Source organism: Ovis aries, chromosome X (genome assembly GCF_016772045.2).
Source record: "Ovis aries strain OAR_USU_Benz2616 breed Rambouillet chromosome X, ARS-UI_Ramb_v3.0, whole genome shotgun sequence".
Taxonomy (NCBI): domain Eukaryota; kingdom Metazoa; phylum Chordata; class Mammalia; order Artiodactyla; family Bovidae; genus Ovis; species Ovis aries.
The window spans coordinates 22,878,376-22,891,387 of NC_056080.1; the positions used below are offsets into that span (position 1 = coordinate 22,878,376).

Sequence of the window (13,012 nt, forward strand, 5' to 3'; positions counted from 1 at the left end):
CTTTGCCAACAAAGGCCATCTAGTCAAGGCTATGGTTCTTCCAGTAGTCATGTATGGATGTGAGAGTTGGACTATAAAGAAAGCTGAGTGCTGAAGAATTGATGCTTTTGAACTGTGGTGTTGGAGAAGACTCTTGAGAGTCTCTTGGACTGCAAGGAGATCCAACCAGTCCATCCTAAAGGAGATCAGTCCTGGTGTTCATTGGAAGGACTGATGTTGAAGTTGAAACTCCAATATTTTGGCTACCTGATGTGAAGAGCTGACTCATTTAAAAAGACCCTGATGTTGGGAAAGATGGAAAGCAGGAGGAGAAGGGGACAACAGAGGACGAGATGGTTAGATGGCATCACCGACTCAATGGACGTGAGTTTAGGTAAACTCTGAGAGTTGGTGATGGACAGGGAGGCCTGGCATGCTGCAGTTCCTGGGGTCGCAGAGTCGGACACGACTGAGCGACTGAACTGAACTGAAGGTAGACTTGAATCCTGGACTGGAAGGTATTTCCAACTGTCTTTGCATGAGGGCTTCCCTGGTAGCTCAGCTGGTAAAGAATTGGCCTACAATGCAGGAGACCCCAGTTCTATTCCTGGGTCAGGAAGATCTCCTGGAGAAAGGATAGGCTACCCACTCCAGTATTCTTGGGCTTCCCTGGTGGCTCAGACGGTAAAGAATCTGCCTGCAGTGTGGGAGACCTGGGTTAGATCCCTGGGTTGGGAAGATCCCCTGGAGAAGGAATAGGCTACCCACTCCAGTATTCTTGGGCTTCCCTGGTGGCTCAGACAGTAAATCTGCCTGTACTGATGGGACCTAGATTGGTTTCTCTCCTTTGCTGGTCCTTCTTTCTTCTCTTACCTCTAACAGTAGGTTTTTTTGACCTTCTATTCTTTTGCCTCTAAGATCTCTCCTTCAGAGATTTCATTCATCCTTCAGATTTTAATCACCTCTACTGTGAGGACCCAAAATCTTCATTCCTATCTCACTGATGGCAATAGGCCCTCCCTCACACTTAAGTAATTATTTTTTTAATTTTTTGACTAAGCCACACAGCATGTGGGATCCTACTTCCCCAACCAGGGACTGAACCCATGCCCCCTGCAGTGGAAGCCGAAGTTCTAACCACTGGACTGCCAGGGAAGTCCCCCACTTAAGATATATTTTATATTGTAGAAATGAATTCACGTCTCTTCTCATTTGATTCATGCAACCACCTTGTGAGGCAGGTAGAGCAAGTATTACTAATTCAGTTGGGTCATGCAGCTGCTGAAATGACAAAACTTGCCCAATTTCCCCCAAATCATCCTCTTCTCTTTTGCCACCCTTGCTGTCACTTTAAAAACCTGTCTGGAATCTTCACTCATCCTTAAAACTGGCGTCCCTTCCAATGGCGCCTCCCTTTTCTCATTTACTTAGGCTCCAAACACCCTAGAATCAGCCTTTTTTCTCTACTTCCTTCACCATCAATGGCATAGAAGTCACAAGTTCCGCTGGGGCGTGCATGTGTGTGTATACTCATACCTCTCATTGCTTATGCCAAGTCCAGGGCCCCATAATCTGGATTATTAATACCAACTTGTATCTGGCCTTCCTCACCGCAGGCTCTTTCCTCTCCAGCCAGCTCTCTGTCACATGGTGGGGGGACCTCCTTCAACAGAGTTCTCTTTTTGTCATCCTCATACCTGCTTATCTTCACTAGTTCCTTGTTTCCTCCTACATCAAGTAAAAACTGCTTGCCTGAGGAATTCCCTGGCAGTCCAGTGGTTAACACCCCAGGTTTCCAATGCAAGGGACACCAGTTCAATCCCTGGTTGGGGAACTAAGATCCCACATACCATGTGACATGGCCAAAAACCAACCAAACAACGAAAGAACTCCTGGCCTAAACTTCAAAGCCCTTTATTAAAAGGCTTCACTCCAGCTTGAGAGGAAAGCAGCAGTTTAATTCGCCTGGGTATGGATTCCTGCTTCATCACTTACTAGCTGTATAACTCATAACTTAGTGGTCTGTGTGCTCAGTTGTGTCAGACTATTTGTGGCCCTATGGACTGTAGCCTGCCAGGGCCCTCTGTCCATGGAATTTCCCAGGCAAGAATATTGGAGTGGGTTGCCATTTCCTTCTCCAGGGGATCTTCCCAACCCAGGGATAGAACATGTGTATCCTGTGTCCCCCTCATTGCAGATAGATTCTTTACCACTGAGCCATTGGGGAAGTGGTAAGGATTAAATCAGGATTTTTTAGCCTTGGTACTAGTGACATGCCAAGCTAGATAATTCTTTCCTAGAGGGGGAGACTCTATCTTGCACATTGTAGGAGGCTTAGCAGCACCCTTGGCTTTACCCACTGGATGCCAGTAGCACCCCTTTAGTTGTTTCCATCGTCAAATATCCCTTGGGGGCAAAGTTGCCCCCACTTGAGAATCACTGGATTAAATATTACAATTATGTAAAGGTGCTAAAAAGAATAACTGGTACACAGCAAGTACTCAACAAATGTTACTGCCATTAATTCTGTTCTTAGTACTCAAACTTAGTTGTCCTTCCCTCTCCAGTGGATGACAACAACAACATCGCAGGGTGGCCATGAGATTGAATGTGATTCCTGTAAGAGCAAAGCCCTTAGCACTGGGCTGGGTCCGCGGCAAGCACTCGATCAACGGCAGCCATCACAAGCAGCCCCGTAACGCTTCACACAAGTTGAAGATACAATAGATGCTTAGTAAAAATGTGTTCGTGATTGCTGGAAGTAAATCATATTGTAGTTTTTCCTTTTTCTTTTTATTCTTGCTGGGAAATTGTCTCCTCAGCTATTACCCATGCACATTTATCAGCATTCTCTATTCTCTGCTGCATCGTGAATTTAAAAATAGAAAAGAAAACTCTTAGAACAGCTTAATCTTATTTTTTTGTACTGCTTATAAAAGGAAAGAATAGCTCCTAATGTGGGGCTTGTAGGGAGATACAAAGCACATAATTTCATGCAGATCAAAAGGATTTCTCATGTTTTCAACTAATAAAAATCTATCAGTAGGAGTCTCAGGGTCACAAAATCAGAGATAGAAAATTTTTTCCTTAGAGCCTGACCCCTGCCCTTCTGGATAAGATGTGTGGTCATTTGTTCTATGAAAAATGATGCCTATGAATCTATAAGCATCAATAACAATGGTGATAATGGTGATGATGTTTTTGGACCTCTTGCTTTAGGCCAGCCAGTGTGCCAAGGGTTTCACAACATGATCTCATTAGATCCTCAAAACAGCAGTTTACAGTTTAGGTGAGTTCAATGTCTTGCTCAAGGTCCCACAGTTATGAAGGGATAGAAGCCACATGTGGACCCGAGTGGTCCAGCTCCAGAGCCCACAGTGAGGAAGCAGGTGGCTGTCGGTCTGCAGGCGTGAGCACAGGACAGGCGCTGCGTCAAGTGACACCACGTGACAGCGCCTGGAGTTGCCGCTTTCCTAAGCTGGACGACTCCTTGGATTTTTCTGGGTATAAGGGCTGAAACGGACGACTCTGTAATCCTGTTACTTACAGAATGTGGAGGACCAAGTACCTTGTGTTTTTCCAGAAACTCTGGGGTGAGTGTCCACGGAGCATCTCTAATGACTTCATCCACATAGCGACAGTGTCTCAGAGCTTCGTATCTCTCCGCTTCATTCATCACGGTGAAACCCTTGAATTTGTGAGTGAGGTCGTCACTGCAAACTGAAGCAGGTAAATGCATTAAATGCTGTTTGCTGGCCCAGGCCCTGCCCACAGCCATCCCAGTACAGACTAACTCCTCAGCTAGACAAAGAACTCAGCCTCCCTAGGTGTGTGGCATAATCAAACTCTTCATTTTTGTTTGTTTCTTTAATGGGAACAAAGGATCAGCGAGGCAAGCTAAAATTCATTGGCAATGGAGAATTTTATTTTAGTCCTAATTACAAATGCATTCTCCACTGTGTCTTCTATTAAAACTATTCTCCACACCCCTTTTATATCTTTTTATTTCCTTATCCCACTCTTCAGTGAAAATTGCTATTCAGAAATAAAATGACCAAATGAACAGAGAAAAGACAGCAAGGAGACCAAGAGGCCTGAATTATTGAACGTTGGAGCAATGAGTTCTAATTCCTTAACTATATCGTTGTGCTTAGTAACCCAAGTGTGATTCACATACACGCCCATGTGTGCACACACACACACGCTTCTGTTCCATGGATTGCGGTCCAGTCACTATACAATCAAGAGGAGAAAGTCACAAAATAGAAGAGGCGGTCAAGCCGAATTCACCCTTCCCATATCGCATCTTTACTAGATCTCAAGCTCCTGAATCCTCAAACGGGCATGATACTATCCTCCACCATCAGCTTTAGAAACGGTTTTTTGAGGATTTACATATAAGTGCTTTGAAATAGGGACTTCCCTTGTGGCCCAGTGGTTAAGACTAAACCTTCCAATGCAGGGGGTACAGGTTCGATCCCTGGTCAGGGAGTGAAGATCCCATGTCCTGGAGCCAAAATACCAAGACATAAAACACAAGCAGTATTGTAACAAATTCAATGCTTTTTAAAAATGGTCCACATCAAAAAGTCCTTAAAAAAATAAGTGCTTTGAAATAAAGTGAACAATAAATACTCTTCATTATCATATCCAGAATATATTTTTGTTGGCCAAAGCAGCTTTTCTACATGTCAGGAAGAAATGGCATTGTGGCTACAGGCCCGGTTCATCAACATCCCCATCAGCATCTTACTGTAGCCAGTCAAACTAACCTGACCACTCCTGAAGATGAGGTTGTTTTCTTTAAGGCCTAATGTACATGCAATAACCTTATAAATTTTAAGTGTACAAGATGCTTTAAAAAACAAAAATACAGTCATTTTCTTGGAACCAGGTCATGACCCACATCCAGAAACAAATCTGGCCACAGAGTAAGTACAGCCAACAGTTGCACTCAGCATCCTTGGAAACCCTCCTGCTGCAGCCCTCACACGCTGTGTCCAAACCACCAGCAAAACTGCTGGCTCCCTCACAGCACACCGAAGCCACGCTCTCCTCACCACTTTTGCCACTCCCTGCCCGGCCCATTCACCATGAAAGACCTATCAGATGACATCACCCTCAGTAGTTGAACCGTTCCCATCTGCCTCAGAGTCAAAACCAAACTCCTCTGGCAGCCTACAGGCCCCTACCAGATCCACAGTCCCCTCCGGCCATTCCTTGCCTCTCTGACTGCATCTCCTATTGTGTCCCAGCCCCTGGCCTCCTTGGCTACTTCCTGAAGCCACCAGGAATACTCATACTCAGATCAGGGCTCTGCACTTCCTGTTCCCCAAACCTGGACCAACTGTGCCCCAAATTGCCATAGGGCTCACTCCCTCCCCTCCCTCAAGGCTCCCCCAGCCACTGTATTCTAACTTGGGATCTGCCCCCACCATTGGCAGGCCTCGTATCTCCCCACCTTACTTCTTGCTATGGCACTCATCATTATATGATTGCCTTATTCATTTATTGTTGGTGTTTCTCTACTAAAATATTAGCTCCTTGAAGACAGGGACTTTTGTCTGTTTCCTTTTCTGAAGCCCCATAGGAGACGCAACTATTTGTTGAATGAATTAACAGTGCCTGATATGTATAGATGCTCGATAAATGTTTACTAGGATTTAAAATAATAGATGTATGTTTACCTGCAGGTACGTTCCAACATTCATGCACATAAGAGACTAGTATGCCTCTCAATACACACGTGTATGTCTATATATCTCCTATACATACTTCCTGTGATGATGAATAGACATATTCACAATACAACGTAGGAAACATTGTACTGTCTTACGTTACCAGCAACACGTGGCAGGCTCAAAAACCTCTTAAGTATTAGAATCACCTAAGGAGCTTTTTAAAGATGCCCAAGCTCCACTCCTCAAGGTTTAGATTCAGTGGGTGCTATGGTCTGAATGTGTCTCCCCAAAACTCATATGTTGAAATCTTAACTCCCAAAGATGATGATATTAAGGAGGTAGGCCTTTGGGAGGTGCTCAGGTCATGAACGGCATTAGTGCCTTATAAAGGAGGCCCCAGAGAGCTCCCTAGCCCTTTCACCATGTAAGAAAACACTGAGAACGATCCAGCTCTGAATCAGGAAGAGGATCCTTGCCCGAAGAACATATCAATGCCTGGACTTTATACTCTTCAGCCTTCAGAATGATGAGAAATGAATTTCTGTTGTTTTGAGCTACCTGGTCTGTGGTATCTTGTCATAGCAGCTCAAATGAACTAAGACAGTGGATCTGGAGTGGTGTACAGGCAGCACTATTTTTAACAAGCTTCAGGGATGATTCCAAGGCAGACAACATTTGAAAGCCCCTGAAGCATATTATGAACATCTGGAGTAAACAGCCCAGCCTATCTCTGAATCACCCACTTCACCCAGCTTGGGGAGTGGGGTGTGTAGTAGGGACATAATGACCATGACATGTATTCATTCACCACATGCATTCAGGTTTGACTTCATAAATAGGAATCATTTATGGATCAAGCTGTACAATTTAAAAATTGATCTATGGCTTTTGAAATGTTCTTAAAAGATCTTACTTTTTAAAAGACTAAAGGAATTTATTAAAAGACTGACTCAAGAATTGTATTAAGCAAGAATGGATTTCAGATCCATCAATTTTCTATTTTAAACAATAGAAAACAAAGCCAAACCATATCCTCCCCTTCCTTTTGACCCTGCACCTGACCAATTCAGTGTCACTTTGAGACAACTGAGATAATGGCCTCCTGACAGAGCACAAAGAAAACAAACAACCTGTTCATGCCAACACGGGGTCCTATTTTCATATCCCAGGAGTGACCTCAAGAAGCAGCTGAAAACGCTGACCAGTTATTGTCTAAACATTAATTACGCCCAAAGCGGCACTGTTGTTCTCGAGTCTTGGCAAATGCAGCCTGGCGACCAGATGGAGAACTCTGAGCAGTGGCGTTCCGGGGGTGAATTCACTGAGCTGTCTGGGAGCTCCTACTGGAGCTAACCTATACCGGCAGCCCACTGTGCTCAAAATAAAATATTACTAATACCCTGCAGGAGAGAAAATATAACATAAGGAATGAATTTTTGAGCCCAACCAACTTGGGTTAGGATCCTAGCTCAGCTACTTATTACTGGGTAAGTTACTCAAACTCTCTACACCTCAGACTTGCCTGGTAGTCCAGTGGCTAGGACTCCGCACTCCTGATGAAGGGGGCCAGTGGTCTGATCCCTGGTCAGAGAACTAGATCCCACATGCCACAACTAACAATCCCACATGAAGCAACTAAGAGTTCACACGCCTCAACTAAAGATCCTGCATGCTGCAACAAAGACCCAGTGCAGCCAAATAAGTAAATAAATGTTTAAAATAATACTAAATAAAAATTATAAAAATCAAACTCTCTAAGCCTCAGTTGTCTGTCTTTAACACATGGCAAAGTTTGCAGAATTAAATTTGATCATCTGTGTGAGCAGTGAGGCATGCTCAGTAATGTTTGCCATTTTTTCACAGTAGCAGTGATCCAGAGCCATTTGTGGTGACATCTATTTGTTTGTGTTTTCGGCTCTGCCTTTTCCCTGCCCCCACTCCACGCACGTGCCCAGCTTCTCAGTACAAACTCCCCCAAAGTAACTATGAGATTCAAGCTGCTGGTGGACAGCCTGTCTTTCTAACTGCTGTTTTCCCAAAGCCAGAGCTCTTTGGGAGGAATTCTGTAAGAAGACACATAGAAGATTCCTCCAAAAGAGGAAGAGGTCCAAGGTCAGAGGGTCCCACCAGCAGCAGAGCCCCAGGAGCGATGAGGACACTGGGGTTCACTTGGGCACAGATTGCCAGGGCCTCACCTTCCATAGGCACGGTGGATTTGCTCCTTCCAAGCAATTTTGTGGGTTCAGATGATGAGAGCAATGCAAAACGGTCTGGGCTGGAGCCTGGAAGCTCCTCTCCTGTTTCTGTCAACATCTTGCAATCTTGTTTGACTCTAGGGCAATGAAGAGATCCCAGCAAGGACCAAGACTGAGTCTCCCACCAGTCAGGCAAAATGGAGTCTTAGAGGAATATTTAATTTCAATCAAGATACAACAGAGCATATGCCTACATTTATAGAGTAATAGTTATATCTAGTGGGTATAGTATTTCTATAATTGTTAGCTTTTTATCCCTCTCCTGGGAGGCAGAAGTCAGTATGTGGTGACTCACATCCTTACAAAATTTTTTCCAGGAGAAAAATTCTCTGATATAATTTTTAATCTCAAAAAAATAATTTTAATTTCTTATCTTGATTTTTAAATGGTGTGAGATTTTACATTAAAATGGAGGGGGAAAACGTTTTATAACTGGATAGTTTCAATTCACTAAAATAATGCCCACAGGGAAAACGTGCATAAAAAAATTTCAAATTATAACTGACTCTGTACTTAAAAATTAAAAACACAGGTATTATAGTGCAAAAATCATGGCAGTCTGTGGTATCTGTTACTGCCTAAGGTTGGGAAGTAGAATGTAGTACCACCAATTATCACAGTTTCTATCCAGTCTTTGAATCAATAGTTAATATTTCTTCCAAATACTAAGTATTTCACCTGTTCGTGTTTGTGTACTTGCCCCAATCAGAGTGGTTTCATGAGCAAAGCCCATGCTCTACCCAAGAGAATTCCTACAGCAACCCTGCCTGCATATGTAAGGGGGTCCACAATTAATATAGTAGGTTCTTTCATTTCACTGTCACCATTTTCTTTGGTAACTACATACATAATGTTAAGAGTTTGCCTTTCAACCAACCATTTTATTTTTTTATATTTTTATTTATTTGGCCATACCAGGTCTTAGCTGCAGCATGTGGGATCTAGTTCCAGGGACTGAACCCAGGCCCCCTGCATTGACAGTGCAAGTGTTAGCCACTGGACCACCAGGGAAGTCCCCAGAATATCTATTTTAAGGGACTCCCTAACTTTCCTCCCTATAGAATTTTTTGCCATTAAGTTGTTTTGTCAAACTCAAGATAGATAGTTTAACATACTCTTCAAACTAGGGTACACATACCCCTGCTGCTGCTGCTAAGTCACTTCAGTTGTGTCCGGCTCTGTGCTACCCCATAGACGGCAGCTCACCAGGCTCCGCCATCCCTGGGATTCTCCAGGCAAGAACACTGGAGTGGGTTGCCATTTCCTTCTCCAATGCATGAAAGTGAGAGTGAAGTCACTCAGTCGTGTCTGACTCTTAGCAACCCCATGGACTGAAGCCCACCAGGCTCCTCCTTCCATGGGATTTTCCAGGCAAGAGTACTGGAGTGGGGTGCCATTGCCTTCTCCGACACATACCCCTCAGTTCAGTTCTGTTCAGTTGCTCAGTCGTGTCCGTCTCTTTACGACCCCATGAATCGCAGCACGCCAGGCCCCTAGAGATACACAAAGGCTTTTCAAGAGGTATCCAAGCACTGGTAGTTTGAAGAGAACTGATTTCCAGATCCACAACTTCTAAGAGTAGCCCTTCCTAAAATTAACGGGCTGAAGAAAGCCCCGTATCCAGAACCAACCTTACTCTACTCTACAAAAGAAACCCATCATTTAAACCTTATTATACTGCATGGCAGGGAATTAAATCCTGAGGCTAAAACAAACCGAAAGCTCATTTACTGACTACTCAAAGCACCATGAACCTATAAAAGCTTCCTGTCTTTTTCTTGCACATGTTTCTGTTATAGGTGAAACTGAATGTTAGAAACTAACTATGGTAGACCGGGGAATGATGTAACTTTTTACCTAACAACTTTGCCTCTTCCTTCTCCCAACTATTATCAAAGGATGCAAAGATCGTAAGGGATAAGGCCCATGAATTCAAAGCAAAGGAACACTGGTAAGAATACTGAATGCTGAAGATTGCTTTTTCATATAGTTAAGGGTAAGCATTTTTTCCAGCTATTCTCAATGCTTATATTGAATCCTAGAAGTGTCTTTTCTCTTGTAGTTAATGAGTAAGCATTTTTTCTGCTACTCACTTCAGAATCACTTCAGTAAGTCAAAGCTGTATAAGCTGATACTGCTGCTGCTTAGAAATACAACTGGAATATTTTCCTGGAATTATCAGATGCTTCAAAGTACACTGAAATGAACATGTGGATAAAATATTCACATGCTTTCTCCCAAGGTTTCAAACATACTATTTTTAAAGGAAGACAAATATCTATTATATCAACTCACATCATATTTATTCCATTTACAATGAATCTTTCTCCCATTTCATATTCTAAATGTGTTTTATTTCCTAGCTCTTCATAACAAAAAATAAAATACCTATGCCAAATTACTTTTTGGCAGTATATGTCCTTCTCTAGCCTCAAGTACATAGGAAAAGTATAACCAAGATATCTTAAAAAGGTAAGTTATTTCTGACTTTTATAGATTTTACTTAAGTATTCCCAAAAGCCAAACACCAGAGCTTGATACATCCATATACCAATATTTAGAGAAAGAATGAAACTGAAAGTCCCTCAGTCATGTTCGACTCTTTGTGACCCCATGGACTATATAGTCCATGGAATTCTCCAGGCCAGAATACTGCAGTGGGTAGCCTGTCCCTTCTCCAGGGGATCTTCCCAACCCAGGGAAGGAATAACATGCCTTAAAAAAAAACATACTCCTCTTCTTATAAATATCATAATTTTGCATATAAATTATATTGTATTACTATACATTAAGGATATTATATTATTTTTGTAACTTTGTATCTTCTTTGTAACTTGTTATATTAGACTTACATTATTTTAATCTTGACTGATTCTTTTTTATACAATAGATTCTGTAACATTTCTCAGTGGTTTTCCTAAGGCTTCTTGAAATATATTACTACATTCAAACTGAAAAGACTTTTTCTGCATTTCTAGGGTTTTAGTAGGTATAACAATGAGGATTGGTTTTGCCAATTAGGTTAGATGGTGTTTTCTTCAAATCTGCTAAATTTGCTAAAACTGCAGCCCCAAGGTGTGTTTTTTAAGTTTTAAGCAAATGATAAATACATTTTATAAAAACTTATTGGATTGACACTGGTGTAATGAAATTACCAATATTTCTATTTCCCCAACCCTTCGTGAGTATTTCTGGTTGAATAGGTAAGAGTAAGCGTCATAATTAAGAGTCATTGATTAGTCTTGATATAGCCTTTGTGTTATACTTCCTCGAAAGGGACAAAGCAAATTATTCTAATAACTTGGAAACAAATCTTTTTGTAGGTCACATCATTTATAATCCACTGCCTAACAACAAATTTGAAAGATTTTAACAAATTATCACTTGACAGGCCATTCAAATTATTTTGATGACAGTAGTAAATTATTTTTGTGATATCTGGCAAATAAGCATTCAAAGATTGAGTGGCATTACTATATTAAACTTTCATTTCCATAAATATTTTTATGAACAAAATATTGTAACACTTACACCTGTAACAAAAAAAGAGGAATAAAATCAATGTTAAACCTTGTCTCATTCAAGCAGTAATATATTCATTGACAAAAATATTCATCTACAATATCATGTCAGTTGTTCAATCCCTGGTCAGGAAACTATGATTCCATATGGCACACGGCCAAAAAACAAAAACAAAACACCTTACCTATAGAGGAGCAAAGGTAAAAATCACATTGGACATCTCCACCAAAACGATGCAAGCAAGAAGTGAGTGAAGTAGGGAAAAGTAGCAAATAACATAAAGGGGAACTCCCATAAGGTTACCAGCTGATTCCTCAGCAGAAACTCTGCAGGCCAGAAGGGAGTGGGCCAATATATTGAAAGTGATGAAAAGGAATCTATCATCAAGAATACTCTACGTGACAAGGCTCTCATTCAGATTTGATATAGAAACAAAAAGCTTTACAGATGGACTTCCCTGGCGGTCCAGTGGTTAAGAATCTGTCTGCCAGTGCAGAGGACATGGGCTTGATCACTGATCCAGGAGGTTTCCACATGCTTCAGGGCAACTAAACCCATGTGCCACAACTACTGGAGCCTGCACTCCCTAGTTCATGCTCTGCAACCAGAGAAGCCACTGCAATGAGAAGCTCACGCACCACAACAGAGAGTAGCCCTGCTCTCTACAACTAGAGAAAGCCCTCATGAAGCAACAAAGATCCAGTGTAGCCAAAAATAAGTAAATTGAAAAGCTTTACAGGCAAGCAAAAGCTAATTAAGCACCATCAGACCAGCTTTGCAAAAAAAAAAAAAAAAAAAAAGCTTAAGCATAGGCTTCCCTCGTGGCTCAGGGGTAAAGAATCCACCTGCCAGTGCAGGAGACATGGGTGTGAGCCCTGATCTGGGAAGATCCCACATGCCGTGGAACAACTAAGCCCATGTGTCACAACTACTGAGCCTGTGCTCTAGAGCCCAGGAGCCACAACTACTGAGCCCACATGCAGCAACTACTGGCTTTACAGTCGCATGCCCTACAGTCCATGCTCCCCAACAAGAGAAGCCACCACAATGAGAAGCCCATGCAATACAACTAGAGAGTAGCCCCCACTTGCTGCAACTAGAGAAAAGCCCACACAGCAATGAAGACCCCGCACAGCAAAAAATAAATAAAAATGGAAATAAGCAAACAAGAAAGGAACTTCTCTAAGCAGAAAAGAAAAGGCCACAACTAGAAACAAGAACATTATAAATGGAAAAGCTCACCAGTAAAGGTAAATATACATTAAAGAAAACAAATCACGCTCACACAAATATGCTATCAAAACCAGCAATTGTGTTATTTCCCTGGTGGTCCAGTGGTTAGGAATCCTCCTGCCAGTAAAGGGGACATGGGTTTGATCCCTGGACCAGGAAGATTCCACTTTACCATGGGGCAAGTAAACCTGTGGGCCAGTTACTGAGCACATGCCCTAGAGTCCATGCTCTGCAAAAAGAGAAGCCACTGCAGAGAGTTGCCACCACTTGCTGCAACTAGAGAAAGCCTATGCACAGCAATGAAGACCCAGCATACATAAATACATTTTTTTAAATGCAGCA

At 42.3% G+C, this 13,012-nt stretch overlaps 1 protein-coding gene across 3 annotated transcripts in view; it reads right to left on the minus strand.

Annotated features, from left to right (window-relative positions):
• Positions 1-13,012, minus strand: part of PCYT1B (phosphate cytidylyltransferase 1B, choline) — a 144,783-nt gene that overhangs the window by 37,239 nt on the left and 94,532 nt on the right. For all 3 annotated transcript variants that reach the window (XM_042241692.2, XM_042241691.2, XM_042241693.2), the window contains exon 4: positions 3,548-3,699. In XM_042241692.2, the coding sequence (XP_042097626.1) occupies positions 3,548-3,699 (152 nt within the window). The remainder of the gene's footprint in view (positions 1-3,547; positions 3,700-13,012) is intronic.